The 19,951-nt window shown below is 43.1% G+C and overlaps 1 protein-coding gene across 14 annotated transcripts in view; it reads right to left on the bottom strand.

Moving 5' to 3' along the window:
• Dnajb6 (DnaJ heat shock protein family (Hsp40) member B6) overlaps window positions 1-19,951 on the bottom strand; it is a 63,589-nt gene that overhangs the window by 7,303 nt on the left and 36,335 nt on the right. For 12 of the 14 annotated variants that reach the window (NM_001013209.1, XM_087657911.1, XM_087657905.1 and 9 more), the window contains 1 exon segment: window positions 18,992-19,062. In NM_001013209.1, the coding sequence (NP_001013227.1) occupies window positions 18,992-19,062 (71 nt within the window). 14 annotated transcript variants of the gene reach the window in all.

Consider the following 19,951-nt stretch of genomic DNA (forward strand, 5'->3'; position numbering starts at 1 on the left):
TGAACTGAACCAGTCACATAGCTCCTGGTACCCAAACCCTGTGGGGGAGAGAGCTGGGCTCTCAGAAGGATGGACAATTCTGAGAACTCAGAGACTACTTTCTTCTCACATTCCTGACCCACCTTATTGCCATCAGTGCCCTCTGGGCACAGGGACCCAGCAGCAGTCAAGGGCAGGACCCCTTGGGTTTATGCCTGCACCAAAAGCTGAAAGACAGTCGCAAGGAGGGCCTAGACACCTAAGAGCAGAGGTAAGACCAACTATTCTGCACCAACCAACCTGCCTGGAGGCTTCAGGTCACACAAACAGGAGAAGCTCTCTGTTTCCAGATCTGGCTGAAAGAAAACAGGTCTACAAGAGTGCTGATGCACAGGCCTACAAAAGGGTCAAGCCACTGTCAGAGACAGCAAGATAAGCTAACATCAGAGGCAACCTGATGGCGAGAGGCAAGCGCAGGAACCTAAGCAACAGAAACCAAGACTACTTGGTATCATCAGAACCCAGTTCGCCCACCAAAGCAAATACTGGATATTCAAACACACTGAAAGAGCAAGATTTGGATTTAAAATCACATCTTATGATGATGATAGAGAGCTTTAAGAAGGAAATAAATAACTCCCCTAAAGACATAAGGACAACATAGGTAAACAAGTAGAAGCCCTTAAAGAGGAAACACAAAAATCCCTTAAAGAATTACAGGAAAACACAACAAAACAGGTGAAGGAAATGAACAAAACCATCCAGGATTTAAAAATGGAAACAGAAACAATAAAGAAAGCACAAACGGAGACAACCCTGGAGATAGCAACTCCAACACAAGGACAGAAACTACACCCTAGAAAAAGCAATGAACCCAAAAGAAGAGAGCCACATAAACATAATTCCACCTCTAACAACAAAAACAACCACTATTACTTAATATCTCTTAACATCAATGGACTCAATTCCCCAATAAAAAAAATACACTAACAGACTGGATATGTAAACAGGACCCAGAATCTTGCTGCCTACAGAAAACACACCTCAGAGACAAGGACAGACACTACCTCAGAGTAAAAGGCTGGAAACAACTTTCCAAGCAGACGGTCTGAAGAAACAAGTTGGAGTAGACATTCTAATATCAAATAAAATGGACTTTCAACCAAAAGTTATCAAAAAAGATAAGGAAGGGTACTTCAAATTCATCAAAAGAAAAATCCACCAAGATGAACTCTTAATCCTAAATATCTATGGTCAAAATGCAAGGGCACCTACATTCATAAAAGAAATGTTATAAAAGCTCAAACACACATTGCATCTCGCACAATAATAGTAGGAGATTTCAACACCCCACTCTCATCAATGGACAGATCATGGAAACAGAAAGGAACCAAATGGATTTAACAGATATTTATGGAACATTTCATCCTAAAACAAAAGAATATACCTCTTTTCACCACCTCATGGTACCTTCTCCAAAATTGACCATATAATCAGTCACAAAGCAGGCCTCAACAGATAAAAGAAGATTGAAATAATCCCATGTATCCTATCAGATCACCACGGACTAAGACTAGTCTTCAATAACAAAAAAAAAAAAAAACCACAAAGCCAACATATACATGGAAGCTGAACAACACTCAATAACTTGGTCAAGGAAGAAATAAAGAAATTAAGACTTTTTAGAATTTAATGAAAATAAAGGTACAACATACCCAAACTTATGGGACACAATAAAAGCAATGCTAAGAGGAAAAGTCATAGTTCTGAGTGCCTCCAAAAAGAAACAGGAGAGAGCATACATTAGTAACATGACAGCACACCTAAAAGCTCTAGAACAAAAAGAAGCAAATACACCCAAGAGGAGCAGGAGGCAGAAAATCAAACTCAGGATTGAAACCAACCAAGTAGAAACAAAAAGAACTATACAAAGAATCAACAAAACCAGGAGCTAGTTCTTTGAAAGAAAAAAAAAAATCCACAAGACAGATAAGCCCTTAGCCAGACTAACCAGAGGTCACAGAGAGTGTATCCAAATTAACAAAATCAGAAATGAAAAGGGAGACATAACAACAGAATCTGAGGAAATTCAAAAAATCATCAGATCCTACTACAAAAGACTATATTCAACAAAACTGGAAAATCTGGAAAAAATGGACAATTTTCTAGACAAATACCAGGTACCAAAGTTAAATCAGAACCAGATAAACATCTAAACAATCCCATAACTCCTAAAGAAACAGAAGCAGGGGGTTGGGGATTTAGCTCAGTGGTAGAGCGCTTGCCTAGCAAGCGCAAGGCCCTGGGTTCAGTCCCCAGCTCCGAAAAAAAGAAAGAAATAGAAGCAGTCATTAAAGGTCTCCCAACCAAAAAGAGCCCAGGTCCAGAGGGGTTTAGTGCAGAATTCTATCAGACCTTCATAGAAGACCTCATACCAATATTATCCAAACTATTCCACAAAATAGAAACAGATGGAGCACTACCGAATTCCTTCTATGAAGCCACAATTACTCTTATACCTAAACCACACAAAGACCCAACAAAGAAAGAGAACTTCAGACCAATTTCCCTTATGAATATCGATGCAAAAATACTCAATAAAATTCTCAAAAACGGAATCCAAGGACATATCAAAATGATTATCCATCATGATCAAGTAGGCTTCATCCCAGGTATGCAGAGAAGGTTGAATATATGGAAATCCATCAACGCAATACACTATATAAACAAATTCAAATAAAAAACAAAAACCACATGATCATTTCATTAGATGCTGAGAAAGCATTTGACAAAATTCAACATCCATTCATGATAAAAGCCCTGGAAAGAACAGGAATTCAAGACCCATACCTAATCACAGTAAAAGCAATATACAGCAAACCAGTAGCCAACATTAAACTAAATGGAGAGAAACTTGAAGCAATCCCACTAAAATCAGGGACTAGGGTGCCCACTCTCTCCCTACTTATTCAATACAGTACTTGAAGTTCTAGCCAGAGCAACAGACAACAAAAGAACATCAAAGGGCTGCAAAGGAAAAGGAAGTCAAAATATCCTATTTCCAGATGATATAATAGTATACTTGAGTGACCCCAAAAATTCCACAGAGAACTACTAAGCCTAATAAACAACTTCAGCAAAGTGGCTGGGTATAAAATTAACTCAAACAAATCAATAGTCTTCCTCTACTCAAAGTATAAACAGGCTGAGAAAGAAATTAGGGAAATGACATACTTCACAATAGTCCCAAATAACATAAAGAACCTTGGTGGGACTCTAACCAAGCAAGTGAAAGATCTGAATGACAAGTACTTTAAGTTTCTGAAGAAAGAAATCAAGGAAGATCTCAGAAGATGGAAAGACCTCCCATGGATTGGCAGGATTAATATAGTAAAAATGGCCATTTTGCCAAAAGCAACCTACAGATTCAATGTAATCCACATCAAAATTACAATGCAATTCTTCATAGAGTTAGAGCAATTTGCAAATTCATTTGGAATAACATAAAGCCCAGGATAGCTAAAACTATCCTCAACAATAAAAGAACTTCTGGGGAAATCACCATCCCTGACCTCAAGCAGTATTACAGAGCAATAGTGATAAAAACTGTATGGTATTGGTACAGAGACAGGCAGGTAGATCAGTGGAATAGAATTGAAGACCCAGAAATGAACCCACACAACTTAGGTCCCTTGTTCTTTGACAAAGGAGCTAAAACCATCCAGTGGAAAAAAGATAGCATTTTCAGCAAATGGTGCTGGTTCAACTTGAGGTCAGCATGTAGAAGAGTGCAGATCGATCCATTCTTACTGCCCTGTACAGAGCTTAAGTCCAAGTGGATCAAGGACCTCCACATCAAACCAGATACATTCAAACTAATAGAAAAAAAAAGTGGGGAAGCATCTCGAACACATAGGCACTGGAGAAAATTTCCTGAACAAAACACCAATGGCTTCTGTTCTAATATCAAGAATCGACAAATGGGATCTCATAAAACTGCAAAGCTTCTGTAAGGCAAAGGACACTGTAGTTAGGACAAAACGGCAACCAACTTATTGGGAAACGATCTTTACCAATCCTACATCCAAAAGAGGGCTAATATTCAAAATATACAAAGAACTCAAGAAGTTAGACTCCAGAGAGCCAAATAACCCTATTAATAATGGGGTACTGAGCTAAACAAAGAATTCACAGCTGAGGAATATCATTTGGCCGAGAAGTACCTAAAGAAATGCTCAACATCCTTAGTCATCAGGGAAATGCAAATCAAAACAACCACGAGATTCCACCTCACACCAGTCAGAATGGCTAAGATCAAAAACTCAGGTGACAACAGATGCTGTCAAGGATGTGGAGAAAGAGGAACACTCCTCCATTGTTGGTGGGATTGCAAAATGGTACAACCATTCTGGAAATCAGTCTGGAGGTTCCTCAGAAAATTGGACATTGCACCTCCTGAGGACCCAGCTATACCTCTCCTGGGCATATACCCAAAAGATGCTCCAACATACAACAAAGACACATGCTCCACTATGTTTATAGCAGGATTATTTATAATAGCCAGAAGCTGGAAAGAACCCAGATGCCCTTCAACAGAGGAATGGATGCAGAAGATATGGTACATCTACACAATGGAGTACTACTCAGCTATCAAAAACAATGACTTCATGAAATTCATAGGCAAATGGCTTGAACTAGAAAATATCATCCTAAGTGAGGTAGCCCAATCACAGAAAAACACACGTGATATGCACTCACTGATAAGTGGATATTAGCCCAAAAGCTCAAATTACCCAAGATACACAGACCACAGGAAGCTCAAGAAGAGGCACTACCAAAGTGTGGATGCTTCACTCCTTCTTAAAAGGGGGAACAAAAATATTCATAGGAGGGGATATGGAGGCAAAGTTAGGAACAGCGACTGATGGAATGGCAATTCAGAGCCTGCCCCACATAGGTATACAGCCCATATATATTCAGCCACCAAAACTAGGTATAATTGATGAAGCTAAGAAGGGCATGCTGACAGGACCTGATATAGCTGTCTCCTGAGAGGAACAGCCAGAGCATGTCAAATACAGAGGCAAATGCTAGCAGCAACTGAACTGAGAACGGGATCTCTCTTAGAGGAATTAGAGAAAGGATTGACAGAGCTGAAGGGGCTTGCAACCCCTTAAGAACAACAATGCCAACCAGAGCTTCCAGGGACTAAACTACTACCCAAAGACTGACCCATGGCTCCAGCTACATATGTAGCAGAGGATGGCCCTGTTGGGCACCAATGGAAGGAGAAACCCTTAGTCCTGCCAAGGCTGGACCCCCCCCCAATGTAGGGAAATGGGGGTAGAGGGGTGCAGGAAGGGGAGAGTGGTTGAGGAGGGGAACACCCTTGTAGAAGAAGGAGAAGGGGATGGGATAGTGGGCTTCTGTCTGGGAAACCGGGAAAGGGACCAACATTTGAAATGTAAATTTTAAAAAATCCAATAAAAAAAATGACTTTATCAAAAAACATAGAGGCCGGCATGGTGGCACCTACCTTTAATTCCAACAGCTAGGAGGCAGAGGCAGGAGGATCTCTATGAATTCAAGGCCAATCTGGTCTACAAATAGAGTCCAGAATGGCCAGGGCTTGTTACACAGAAAAACCCTGTCTCAAGGGGGGGGGGGGGGGCGCCACACGAGACAGTTCTAAACCAGTCTGGGACCATATAACTTGAGGCTATATAACAACCCCCATATTTCATTCACCACAGTAAGGGGTGGGGGGGGGCAGTAAGGGGTGCTGAGGAGAAAGGTAGGGTTGAGCAAGTTGCCTGATTGTAAGTTGTTAAGGAAACCTTTTTTTTTTCCAAATGTATTTTCCCCATACAACTGCTGCCAAATCTTTATTTTGGGGACACTGTGCTCTTCTCGCCTCACTTACCTCAGCGCCAAAACGGACATCCTCGGGTCTATCCACAAGACAAGACAGGATGCTCCCCACATTCTGCTTCTGGAGCACCCTTCCCAAAAGTCCTGCTGGATCTGCAGGTTCCACCTAGATACGCCCCATAAAGTACAACCCCCAGTGGGAAAAAACAAATGTCCTAAGAGAGGTTTACAGGCCTTGGCCCTCAGTGGAAGAGGAGTATCACAAACTCAGCACCTTGTTGCGCAAGTTCCCTATACTCTGGCTTTCAGAGTGTGGCTGGGACATCAACAGCAAGAAAGGAAGCCAGTCACCACAAGGATGGCTTGCTTCTTACTACAGATTCTCTGCACTTGTACTCCCTACATTCGCCAGCCTGGAAAGAGTGGACCTGATTTCAGAGCACCTTCAAAGAGTTCCGTGGAACATGCAAAGTAAACTGGCTGGCTTTTATCTCTCCACTGGAAAATGGCAAGGTGGCTCAGACAGTAAAGAAGCTTTGCGGAGAAGCTGAGCCTGATATATTGAACTTGATCCCCAGGACCTTCATGGGAGAGAAGCAACTCTCAAGTTGGCCTCTGATCTGCACTTGCATGCACACGCACATGGACACGCACACTCACAAATTAATGTACTAACTTTAGAAAGAACTAAGCTCTTAGAAAGAAAAAGAAAAAAGAAAGACAGACTAGCAGAAAGCTGACATTGTACTTGACAATCCTTCCAGAACCTGGTCCTCGTTCTCATGACAGGTAACTAATTAACAAACCAGGAACTCAGGACTCAAAACACAAGGCCAATACTTCTTGGTGGCCTATGGCAGCAAAGCAAACCCTCTCATAGTTGCCATCTTCCTGCTCAAAATGCCACCCAGTTCTCAGGGCTTTCCTGAATATCCCCACTAGGAATTCCCCTACCCATGGCCCAGCACTGAAGAGCATGGGGACACAGGCCACAGGGTCCCACAAACTCCAGTGCCTGGGACAAAAATGAAGGTAGGAATCAGCAGATATTAGGTCATTTCTCTCCTCCAGCATCCTCACTAGGCACTCCCTATAAGGGATGACCATGTATTTGTCCAAGCACTGCTTCCAGCCTGCTGTCCTCACAATAAACTAAGTAGTGGCTGGCAGTCAGCAACCCAAAATAACAAACTGGCTGCTGGGACAAGACCTGTGAAACTTATCCACTTAACAACTGCTGCCTCTAAGGCAATTTGGACCAGACCAGATACAGCATGACCACTGGTGTCTGGGATATGACCAAGCCTGATTCCCATGTGGAAGGAAGAAGCTGGGTTGAGCTACTGACCTCAGTACACAAACCCAGATCCAGCCCAAATAGAGATAGATGGCCCTGTGGACTGACTGCTCTGTGTTTACAAACTCCAAAGCTCTCACAGCACACCAATTTCTCTCAAGTACCACAAAGTGACTTTCACGCTCTACCCCTATGATGTGCTTGTTCCTGTCCTGCTTGAGAACCTACCTCTTGTCCTGAATCCTCTGTTCTTTGTCTTCATGGCTGCCTATGAGGAGGAATACAAGTACTGGGTTCAGGAGCATGGCCAGTCTGCCAACAGCCCATGGAAATTGCTTTTTACAGGGCATGTTGTGTGGAAACCCACAAGCCACAGATAACTATTACACCTCCACCTTCACAATGATGGCAAGCTCCTAGGCTCAACACCTTCACCCTTACTCATTCATTTGGAGCTTGGAGACGTTGGCAAATTCGTGAGAACCATCCCTGCATCTTTCTATCCTGGCCCAAAGCAGCAATCACTCCTCATTACAGTGGGCTGATTGGCTCCAACCACAGCCTTCACAGCACACTCTAACAGAGCTGGACAGGTACACACCACCACCACCACCTCATCACAGAGCAGCCAGCCAGAGTCCACAGAACCCAGAAGGAAGGCAGCGAGCACTACTTGTCCTAACCAGCACCTACCACAGAAAGGACTTCATTCCCTCATATGTAGCCTACAAAGACTACACAGAGACAGAAAGGCAAGGCCCGGGTCAGAGTGGCTGTGTGCCCTGGCCACATTCCTGGTGGGCTTCCTTCTGAAAGTATAATCATTTGTGGCATTAACATGCTCTACGGTTATCCCTCAACACCTAATCAGACCTGGAGTAGGAGGTAGAGCTAGCCCATGGCACAAAGGGTAGAGCTCAGAGCTCATCCACGGGGCCCTCAAAACTCATCCTGGGCTGCGCCGGTGGCTGGAAAGAACATCAAATCTTAAAAGGCAGAGCAGCAACTGAGAGCAGCAGCTCTGGGGGAAGACTCATTTAGTGACATCATGGATTCCATACCCAGGACCCAAACATTATTTAAAGAATGAAAACCTGTAAACAAGGCTGAATGTCTTAATATCCATGGGAACAAAAGAAAGTCCCATCAAAACAAAAAACAAAAAAACAAAAAAACAAAAAAACAAACAAAAAAAAAAGGCACCATAAACCAGCAGCTCTCACCTCATGACCCCTTGGGGGTGGGGTTGTCAAACAACTCCTTCACACGGGTTGCAGATCAGATATTTGTTACCATTCATAACAGCAAAATTACTGTTATGAAGTAGCAACGAAACACATTTCACTGGGGCCGACCGTAACATAAGGATTGTATAAAAGGATCGTGCATTAGGAAGGTTGAGACCCACTGCCATAAACAGATGTCCTCACTTACTTAGGAGTGAGGATGCTGTGGTCCCAGCTTACATTATGGTGTGTTATATCCATCTCTTCCAGGGATCCACACACCACAGTTAGGCAGGCAGAATAGTCCAGAACACAATGCATCGTCTGATACTAGATAGCATTCTTATGTAAAGACTGCAGGAAGAACCCTTCAACTGACCAGTGCTGCTCTATTCCCTTAACAGATATGGATTATACAAAAGTTTAACTTCACAATTTAACACATCAGACTGGGATGGACATAATAATCCAAGTATCTATAAAACCCATGGTAACAGAAAAACACAGGTGCAACAAGACAGTACTTTGATAGAACCCATCAGAACCCTAGGGAAGGACATAGTTCCAACTCCACAAACAGCAGTTTAACCTCACCTCAAAATAAGCATAATTTTGTCATACCTTTCAGGTTCCTAGAAACCTAATAGGATCACACAACTGCAAGGCCACAAGTAATCTGTCCAAACCTGCATGGCCTGAATGAAACCAATGCCAGCAGCCAGCAGCCAGCAGTCTCCAGAAAGAATGTGGCCTTGACAAGTGTCTCACCTCCTCACCACAACCCCATCTAGCCAAGGCACACTGACCCTGAAGTCTTCCTCCTCCACCCAGTGATAAACAAACACCAGCCTCATCCCAGAAACCCAGCAGTAGACACATAAGTCAGTGAGATCTTTAAGGCTATATGCCTGGAAGCAGTGAGTGAATGACTTCGCCACAGCCGGCATGTCTCAGAGTACTTACCACTGCCAGCTCTAGCATGTATGTCCAGGAGGAACCGTGGGTGTGTGCACCCTGAATCTCGGTGAGGATCCTGGGGCTTGCTACACTTAACTCATCTCACACTCAAAGCTACCTGCATCAAACCATCAATCATGTGGGGCCAGCTGGGAAGTGCAGAACAAGGGTACTTGCTTCAAAACTGATGACCTCAGTTTCCTAGAAGCCAACTGTCCTCCATCTTCCAAGTGTGTGAAAGAACACATATGCACATACAGATATAATTTAATAAAAGATATACAAAAAAGATAGATATACAAAAAAGATATATAAAAAAGCCTTTTCTGGAATGCACAGAAGCAACTGTTCTGCAACTGACACAAATGCCAGGTCCTCCTAGCAACCCTTCAAAACCTGGGGAACAATCTGAGAGTCAACACAGCCTTTCTGGACAGTAAGTTACCAGGCAGGGAAGGGCCTGTACTTGCTGCTCTTCCAGGAGACCCAGGTAAGATTCCTAGCATCCACATCTGCCCTATTCTGGCTTTTATGAGCACTATGCATGCATATGGTGCACAGAAATACATGCAGCCAACACACACACACACACACACACACACACACACACACACACACACACGCGCGCGCGCGCAAATCCATTTTAAAAATTTAGTACAGCCAGGTGATGATGGCACATGCCTTTAATTCTAGCACTCAAGAGGCAGAGGCAGACAGATCTCTTAGTCTGAAGCTAGCCTGGTCTACATAGTGAATTCTAGGACAAGAGCTATACAGAAAAACTGTCTCAAAAAACAAAAAGAGGCCCAATTTCTGCTAGCCAACCTGCTAGCATGATTTTTACTTACATGGTTTTTATTTATTTACTTTCTTATGAAGGGAGGGGTCTAGAACCTTCATAGACCAAACTGGCTTTGAACTCAGACTTTTACCTTACTTTATTTAATAGAATTAAAGGTTTTTACCACATCAGCCACTGATGCCTTTTTTATAACTTATATTTAATATTTTGCCTGCATGTAAGTCTGTTTAAGAGTATAAGATATCAAGAGTTACAGACAATTGTGAGCTGACATGTGGGTGCTGGAAAGTGAACCTGGGTCCTCTTGAAAGAGGAAGTCTTTATTTCTGAGTCATCTGATACTTTTTTTTTGTTTTGCTTTGGGTTTTTTGTTTGTTTGTTTTTGAGTGTGTAGTGCTGGCTGTCCTAGAACTCACTCTGTAGTCCAGGGCAGCCTCAGATGCAGAGACCCCTTGCGCCACACCCATCCACCTTACATTCTTTTTTTTTTTTTAAAGATTTATTTTATGTTATGTGTACACTGTCATTCTCTTCAGACACACCAGAAGAGAGCTTTGGATCCCATTACAGATGGTTGTGAACCACCATGTGGTTGCTGGGGATTTGAACTCAGGACCCACATTCACTTGTTTTTTTTTAAATGGGATTGTTTTGATGCTGGGGATCCAAACCAGAGCCTACGGCAAGTCAAGCACTGAGCCACAGCACAGGTTATGAGAGCTCATAACCACCAGAAACACCAGAAAACATCTGCCTTGGTACAACAAATTAAATGAAATTTTAAAACAAAACCACCATCTGCCAGTGTCCTAAACCAAGAAACTGAGGTCACCCAGAAGCTGAGACCGAAATACTCAGCAGCTGTCACATGAGTGTAGTACAACTTCAGAGCCCACTGAATCCAGCTGAATGTGGGTACTGACTTCACAATACACGAGGAGAAAGAAGAGTTAATTTCACTCAGCCATTAATGCCGTCAACCCACGATTTCACCTGCTGGCTCACAAGATGAAGTCAGTCACACCATTGGTTCTTGTCCTTAAGAGGTAACTCTGCACTGTCAGCCTCAAATGAACACAACAAAATGGGGACACTTGTGAGAAGACACACAGGCAGAAAGCCAGAAAGTGGGGACCAAGTGCAGCATGTTTATAGCCAGCCTGGAGTGAAGGGTGGTGCAAAGTTAGGAGAAGAGTATGAACAAGGGAACAGACAGCAGGGCCATCTTAGGAAACCACCATTAAAGTAGGCAAAAGTCACATTTCATCAGGAGACCTAGAGACCAGGGAATCCCTAAAGCACTGACTTCAAACAGGACAGTAATTTTATTTCTAACTCAGGCTAGACAAGTACCCTACCACTGAGTCACATCCTCAGCCTTATGAAGAATATTTATTTTGGGTCAGAGATACATAAGAGCAACTATGAAAATAACTGGTGGGGCTGGGGATTTAGCTCAGTGGTAGAGCGCTTACCTAGGAAGCGCAAGGCCCGGGGTTCGGTCCCCAGCTCCGAAAAAAAGAACCAAAAAAAAAAAAAAGTGGTGATCTGGGTGGCATTTACAATTCCAGCATTTAAGATGCTAAGACAGGAGCTGAGTTAGACAAATATGAGCTCCAAGGTAGAGACCCTGCCTCTGTGGTTAAGAACTATGAAAAGCACCAGTTGATTACAAGCTTCTTCTGGGTCCTGTGTCACAAGCATCCTGAAGTCACTGAGTCACAATAGACAAAGAAACAGGCAAATGACTTCCAGCAGCCAAGTAAAGTTGGTACGCCCTAAAGTGTCAAGAGTTCCAGGGAAGTTGTCCCCTATGGCACACAAACTGCACTACTCATATGCATCAAAAGCCCTGAGTAAAGGTGCCCACAGTCACATCATTTCTCAGGTGGTGGGGCTGAAACTAATGGGCGTCATAAAAACACCAGCTGTTTCCACGACTGGGACCAAATGTTGTTAGTTACAAGATGGTGCTTCGTAGCAACTCCCCACAGCCTACAGCTGTGGCCATTCCTGAATGCCACTTGTAGCACCCTCTAGGACCAGAGCCAGACCTCACGGGGAACACATGCAAGGCAGCACCCAGGCAGCAGAGCCAGACTTCACTTCCTTCTGCCACATGCTCACCAGTAAAAAGACAAATGGGACTGAAAGGTGCTGGACAAATGCCACTGCCTAAATTCTTTTGGAGCTGGGGAAATGGCTCAGCAGTTAAAAATCTCCTAAAAACCACAGCAATGCTGAGCAGTGGAGGCACACACCTTTAATCTCAGCACTCAAAGACAGTAGAGGTAAGCAGATGTCTTGAGTTGGGGGGTCTAGAGTTCCAGGACAGTCTTGATACCCTACATCAAAAATAAATAAGTTGGGGAGTATTTATTGTCTCTATGATCGCTGGCTTATCTGCAGCATTTTCCCCTTTAAGCCCCCAGAAACCTTGTAAACCAAGTGGTACCAGCACACAGACACAACTGAAGTGAATCTTTTAAAGGCCAGGCAGATGCCAAAGCTAGCTTCTGAGTCATATCCTGTCCTCCTAGACCACCCAAATACTGGAACGTTGGAGGCAGGTTGGCCCACCCAGAGAGTGGTAAGTCTCTTCCGGTCAACATGATGAAATACTCTGACAGACAGTAGGGTAGTAGCGGCAGCAGTCAGTTAGAAAGAGGAGCACAGAATGTTAACTAATGTTAACTATTTGTGTCCCAGTCAGAGAATGGTGCCAATCACAAGTGTAGGTTCTCACCTCAAATAATCAAGAGAATCTTCCACGGACATACCTAGATACCTATCTCCCAGTTCACTCTAGGTTCTAGATTATCAGAGCTATCCTATTACGAAAAGTCCCAGAGAAAATGGATAAATTTCAGGATCTACTTCCTCAAAATTTTGTTTTGTTGGTTTTTGTTTTGTATTGTTTTTTGTTCTATTGAGACAAAGTTCTTTGTGTAGCCCTGGCTGTTCTGGAACTAACTCTGTAGATAGAGCAGGCTGGCCTCACTCACATGCTATCAGTGGGCTGGAGAGCCGTCTCTCCAGCATTTGCCATTCTCCCAGATGACCTAAGTTTAGTTCCCAGCACCGCAGCGACCTCATCACCACCATGCCCAGCCATAAGGAATCAGACATGCTCTTGAGCTTACAGGAGTGCATGAACCCATATGTGCATACTGAAATAGATAATCCAAACTACATCCTGGGGCTTGAAAAGAACAGCAGTTACAGTACTTGCTCTTCTAGAGGACCCAGACTCTATTCCACACTCTTATTTCCAAAGTCACTAGGCACTCATAGTATAGACATACACACAGGCAAAACACCCAGTTCTTATTTTAAATCCACTGTCACCCTAACAGCTACATGAATGACATTCATTTTACAATTATCTGTAAACTATTTATTTTTTAAGGCAAGAATGGGGGCTAGAGAGATGGCTCAGCAGTCAAAAGCATTGGCCATTCTTCCAGAGGAATTCTCGGCATCCATATGGTCACTCAACTGTAACTCCAAATCCAGGGCATCTAATGCCATCTTCTGGCCTCCTCATGCACTGCATACTCATGGTGCACAAGCATATATGAAGAAAACACACATAAAGTTAAAACAAAAATCAACAATGACAAGTCAAGCTTACAGACAGTAGGTACTGAACAATTTAAAAAAAAAAAAAAAAAAAAAACCTGAAAACTTGCTGTACTGGCTGGTTTTGTGTGTCCACTTGATCAAGGTGGGAGGATCCAGCCCATTGTGGGTGGTGCCATCCCCGGGCTGGTAGTCCTGGGTTCTACAAGAGAGCAAGCTGAGCAAGCCAGGGGAAACAAGCCAGTAAGTAACATCCCTCCATGGCGTCTGCATCAGCTCCTGCTCCCTGAGCAGCTTGAGTTCCAGTCCTGACTTCCTTTGGTGATGAGCAGCAACATGGAAGAGTAAGCTGAATAAACCCTTCCCTCCCCAACTTGCTTCTTGATCATGATGTTAGTGCAGGAATAGAAACCCTGACTAAGACACATGCTAAGTCAAGGCCCTGAGAAAGTATCACAAGTACCCTATCCTTAACACAGGCCTTAAAACAATGAAGTGGGATGGCCAGAACACTCTTAATCCCAGGGTTCGGAAGGCAGATCTATGAGTTCTAGGCCAGCCTGGTCTACACAGCAAGTTTCCATCCATCCCTGTCTCAAAGAAATACATGTGGTGTTTCTGAAGAGACTGCACAGCTCCACAGAAGACCTGGGATCAAATCTCAGCAGTTCATTCCCAGCACCCACACAGCAGCACAACAGGCAGGCATACATGTAATGTACAAACATAAATGCAAGGAAAACATGCATAAACCTAAATAGTAAGTATTAAAAGTCAACCTAAAAATGTTTCATGTGAGTTGCCCTTTCAGGAAAAACACAACACTGAACTTATAAGGCACACTTGGAACAGAAACAAACCCTAGAAACCAACTATGAAAGTAAAAATTGACCTAGCAAGATGTCTCAATAGGTAAAGGCTAAACCCCTAGGATACCTCCACACTGTCTTGAACTCCTCTACCCCACCCCCACGCACAAAAATTCACAATAAAATATAAACATTTGAAAGAATAAAAACAGGTCACATCTAGCAGTTGATGATGCTGGCAACAAGTTTATGAAAGGAGCAGTCAGACAGCTCAGTAGGAAGGACTGTCACATCCCACAGCCCAAGTTGGACCCCTAGGTCCCATGTAGTGAGAAATAACAGACTGCTGAAGTTATTTCTCCACATGCATGCTTTAGCATGTGCACACCAAGGTGAAATATGGTCTGTTGCTATGTACTATAATGCTATGTGCAGACTTCCAAGACCTGCTTGTCCGAGGCAAGGCAAGTAGACCCAAGTGACACTATGTGACCTTGACCCACCCCAAGTTATTTCTGACTGAAATAAGATCCCTACAGTAGCTGGGCAGAATTGAGAGGTGGAAAATGGTGCTCCCGGCCTTGTGATCAGGAGACCACGAGAAAAGATGGAGAGGAAAAAGCCAACGTGGGTTAAGAGTCAAGAAAGCATGGCCATGAGGGCTGGCCAAACGTAGAGCAGCTCAGGTGAAATATAACAATGCAGGAGTTACCACCAGAAAAGGAGATTTTAATAGCACAGAGGGCAGATATCTGCCCCCGTCTTGTGCTGATTAAGGTTTATAGTACATAATAAAAGTTGTCCTTTATCTGGGAACTGAATGATCAAAGGTAGGGGAGAAGCCTCAGACAGAGTTAAGTATTTTCTACGACACACTCGAACATCACGAATAATGTAACTGGGACAGTTGGCAGAGCATGTCCTTAATACCAACACTTGGGAGAAACGAGGCAAGGACTAAACAGAGAAAGAAACCCTGGGGCCCTGGGGAATCATCACAATCAACAATTTGATTTTTTCCCCCTAAATTCATGGTCTGACAAACAGAGTTTAATCCTCAAATCACACATAATGGAAAAGAGTATGTGTGTGTGTATACATGCAGTGCACATGGGGAAACAGGCACAACTACAAATGTAGAGCAATTCTTTGAAGCCCTTCGAGAATAGCACTTTAATCCTCCCCAGTACTTCTCCACCCCCCAGATTCTCAGTGTGCCCTGCAGAAGTTGAGGTTACCTGGGCTACAGAGCTGGTTCTAGGACAGCCAAGGCTACAGAAGACTAACAAGATGCTAGGAGTGATGGTGTACACCTTTAATCCAGCACTCAGGAATGAGACCGGTATGAAGCTCCAAGACAGTCTCGTCTACATACACAGTGAGGTGCTATCTCGAAAGCAAAGCACAGGGGTTGGGGATTTAGCTCAGTGGTAGAGCGCTTGCCTAGCAAGTGCAAGGCCCTGGGTCCTCAGCTCTGGGGGAAAAAGGAAAGCAAAGCAAAGCACAAAGGGAAGCTGTACGTATTATAGATCATCCCAGCACTTGGGTGGGGAAGGGAAGCTGACACTGTACTTATCATAGATCATCCCAGCACTTTGGGGGGAAGGAAGGAAAAGGAGAAAATGAGATCCTCTATCATCACCACCTCCCAAAAAATAATTCTGGAAGAGATATTTCTTAAGAGGCAACCCACATTGTGTTGAACAAAACTAGTTACTGCCAAGAGGTTTATCCCACTATACCTCAAACCCAAGCACCTGCACACACCCCTTTACTTTAGAGGTATAGGTACACAGGCTGAGAACTTTGATGTATGGCCAGATTGATTACACACTGAGACTGAAATCCTCCCTGAACTTCCTTCCACAAGGCAGGCCACTTAATAAAATTGTGATTCTGTATATATAATATATGGTTATTTATAATTATGTATAATAATTTCATGTCAGTAATATAAACCATTCAACCCCAGAATCAACCCTAGAACTTTTGCTATTACAAAAAAAAAAAGGGGGGGGGGGGGGAGGCTGGAGAGGTGGCTCCCAGAGGTGGCAGCCAAGAGCACTGACTGTTCTTCCAGAGGTCCTGAGTTCCAATCCCAGCAACCACATGGTGGCTCACAACCATCTGTAAAGGGATCCGATGCCCTCTTCTGGTATGTCCAAGACACCAACAGTGTACTCATATACATTAAATAAATAAATCTTAAAAAAAAAAAAAAAAAACACACCATGGAGAAGAATCCTTCACTACACTGACTCAAACCAAGTTGGAAGACATAGAAGAAAATGAGTAAGGCAAAGAGAATTCACAAAACATGGGTTACCTCCCGTGCAATGGCTCTGCACACTGCAGCCAGCTACAGAGGATGACTCTGTGTAGAAACTAAGCATACCCTCACAAATTTTCGGTCAAATTTTCTAGGACCAAAGGTTAAGAAGTCACTGCTGAATAAAACTATCATCACACAGCAATTCAAACCTTCCCAAAAGTGGCATGTACCCTGGGGATTCAGCTCTCTGGGAACAAGTGCATCTACACAAACAGCAATGGAAGAGTGAACAGGACTACAGCTCTCTGTCCACTGGTCCATGTGCCCTCCTTCTTCATCACCAACCATCTTTGGGTCAGTGTGTGTTGTGTGACTTCCAATGCTTCAAGCTCCAACATCCCAGGTGTACTCACACATGTGCAAAACCAAACCTGAGGCCAAGTACTTACTGTCTCACTCCTTTCCGTTCCCGTATCATTAGGCAACACCAGAGTGCTTCTGTATTATCCTGTTATTAACAGGCTTTCTGGTCACAAAGCAAAAGGTACCCACTATCTTCAAAACCTGCAGTGTTTCTGGGTACCCACCTTGTACAAAGGAATGGGAGTCACAGCCAGCTCACTCCTAACATGCTCAAATGATTCATCTGCTTTCTCTAGACCATTCACTTTGAGACAAAACTTTTCTTCTCTCCTGAGAATTTGTAAAATGGCTATTCCTTATTCCAGGAGTGTCAGGATCCTTACAACAATCAGAATGTACAAACACTTCTTAAATGGTGGAGCAGGGGTTTAAATGTACATTTAGTATATCACCTAACTGAACTTTTAGCTGGAATTGTCATAATCCCAGATTGTTTTTGCAGATTGAAATAAGTTTACGTTTACCCTGATGTTCCATGCACACTGCCCTGCCCTGAAGTGATCTTCTGTAAACCATATCCCTAAAAATCTTCTAAATACTTTTCAATGAAAACCTTTGGACCAGCAGTTCCCTTTCCTCACACAAATGTTAAACTAAGATCTGTAACAATGAGGCATGGTAGAGCATTCCTATATAATCCCAACATTTGAGGTGAAGGCAGGAAGATCCCGAATTCAAGTCTAGACTGAGCTGCTTAAAAGGTTATTTCAAAATACACAGATGAGGAGTAAACTGCCTGTCTAGCATGCATCAAGCCCTGGATTCCATTCCTGGCACTGCTCTCTGACCCGTGAGAGATATCACTAAAGTGCTGCTCATACCAGGTCACCGTGTAACCTCCGCCCCCACACCCACCCTACAAACCACGCTAAGTTGTTGCTCATCATTTACAGGTCTTCATTCATACGCTCTCTGTATACACTGAAGACAGGTCTACGTTGTAACTTCCGCTCAGAATTCACCTCAGTGACAGAAGGAAGCACTAATGAGGTGACACTAGAAGCTCAGGCCCAAAAACCACACAGACACAAGAAGGCTGCAGACCCCGCTCATGAAAGAATGCACCAAACACATTCGCATTTATTTTTTTTTTTAAAGCAAATGACAAAAACCCAAATTACCAGCTTTTTTTTTTTAAACCTAAGCTTAACATTACATATTTAAACAATAGTCAAACTGACGAGGTTGCCAGCATCCATGCACAACTAGAAAACATCCTTAATTTACACTAAACCAGAAATGTATTACCATTGATGCAGTAATAGCTTACATCACTAAATACTGAAAATAAAGTTGAAATATTTCTGTAGACATTCATCTGGCAATGGTAACTTCACAGCAGGCTGACACTACTCACAATTCAACACAGTGGGAAGCAGATCCATGCTGGTGTTAAAGACAATCTCGTCCTAGCACTACTCAGGAGTCACAGAGCTCACCTCAGATCACGTTTTGTTTAAAGCAAAGTGCATACAGAGATTACAACAATTTTAAAGACAAAAAAAAAAAAAAAAGAAAAAAGAAAAAAGAAAAAGAAAGGTCCTATTTTGTGGTCCCAACAACAAACTCAAAAATCTGACAAATGGGGGGTCCGATGAGCTGTATTATAAATACTTTAGATTAGGTACAGTTATACAGAAAGTCGAGTTCGTTTGAAATCTTCAAAAAAAAAAGTTCCTGTTATTCCTCAAATGGTGCTTGTTATGGTTTAGCATTTCTGTTAAATGCGTGCGTTGAATTACTTGTTATCCAAGCGTAGCAGGTGCTCCTTACCATTTATCGTCAGGGACTTTAACTGTCCGTCTTCTTCAACTTCTACTCTTTCCTGACCGTTCTCCACAATTCTGTAAGAAACGACCATTTAGAAACCTCTGTTCAATTGGGATGTAGTGCAAGAGTTTTCCTAGCAAACTTATAGCCCTGGGCTCAGGCCTTAAAACCACAAAAATAATTTTTATAATATTTGAGAATTTACACAACAGACCAATGAAAACTAAGCTCAAGAGTTCTTCCTAAAATTCCTATCCTCCAAAACTAAGTTTGGACTCAAATACTACACTAACTTTATACAGGAGATGTTACTAACCACGAGTACAGCTCAGCCAGAGTGTGGCTAAGTGTCTCAGCCCAACTTGGCCATTAGGGTTTTCCTGCTCAAAGAGCCATTCTCACTTTCCGACACTGACAATGCTGGGGAAGCTCATTACAAATGACCACATGCTGGCCACGCAACAAAGGAAAAAACTGAGCAAATATTGGAAGCAAAGAGCTTTAAACCTTTAGCTGATCCAGAAATTAAGCATGGGGTTGACACTTCGGCCTTGGGAGCTCTGCATGCACATTCAATACTGTAACATTGTACCCTGCTACTAAGGACAAAATACTAAGCTACATGTGATACATGACTTTAATCCTATTAATCCTCACTAGAAAGTTAGGCAGTAGGGGGTTAGGGATTCAATGTCATTTAGGCCTGCCTTGTCTCAAAGCAATAAAAACTTTAAGAAACAAAAACAACGACCATGGTGGTGGTGGTGGTGGTGATGATGATGATGATGATGATGATGACAACAACAGGCTGATGATATAGCTTAGTCTGTAGGGAACTTGCCTAGAATGAGTAAGATCCTGCACGTCAAGCCTCAGTACAACAATGGCATCACAAAGGTGTGACTACAGTACTGTAATTTCAGGAGGCACAAGAATCAAGAAATCTAAGATCCTAACTAAGCA

Source organism: Rattus norvegicus, chromosome 4 (genome assembly GCF_021556685.1).
Source record: "Rattus norvegicus strain SHRSP/BbbUtx chromosome 4, alternate assembly SHRSP_T2T, whole genome shotgun sequence".
NCBI lineage: Eukaryota > Metazoa > Chordata > Mammalia > Rodentia > Muridae > Rattus > Rattus norvegicus.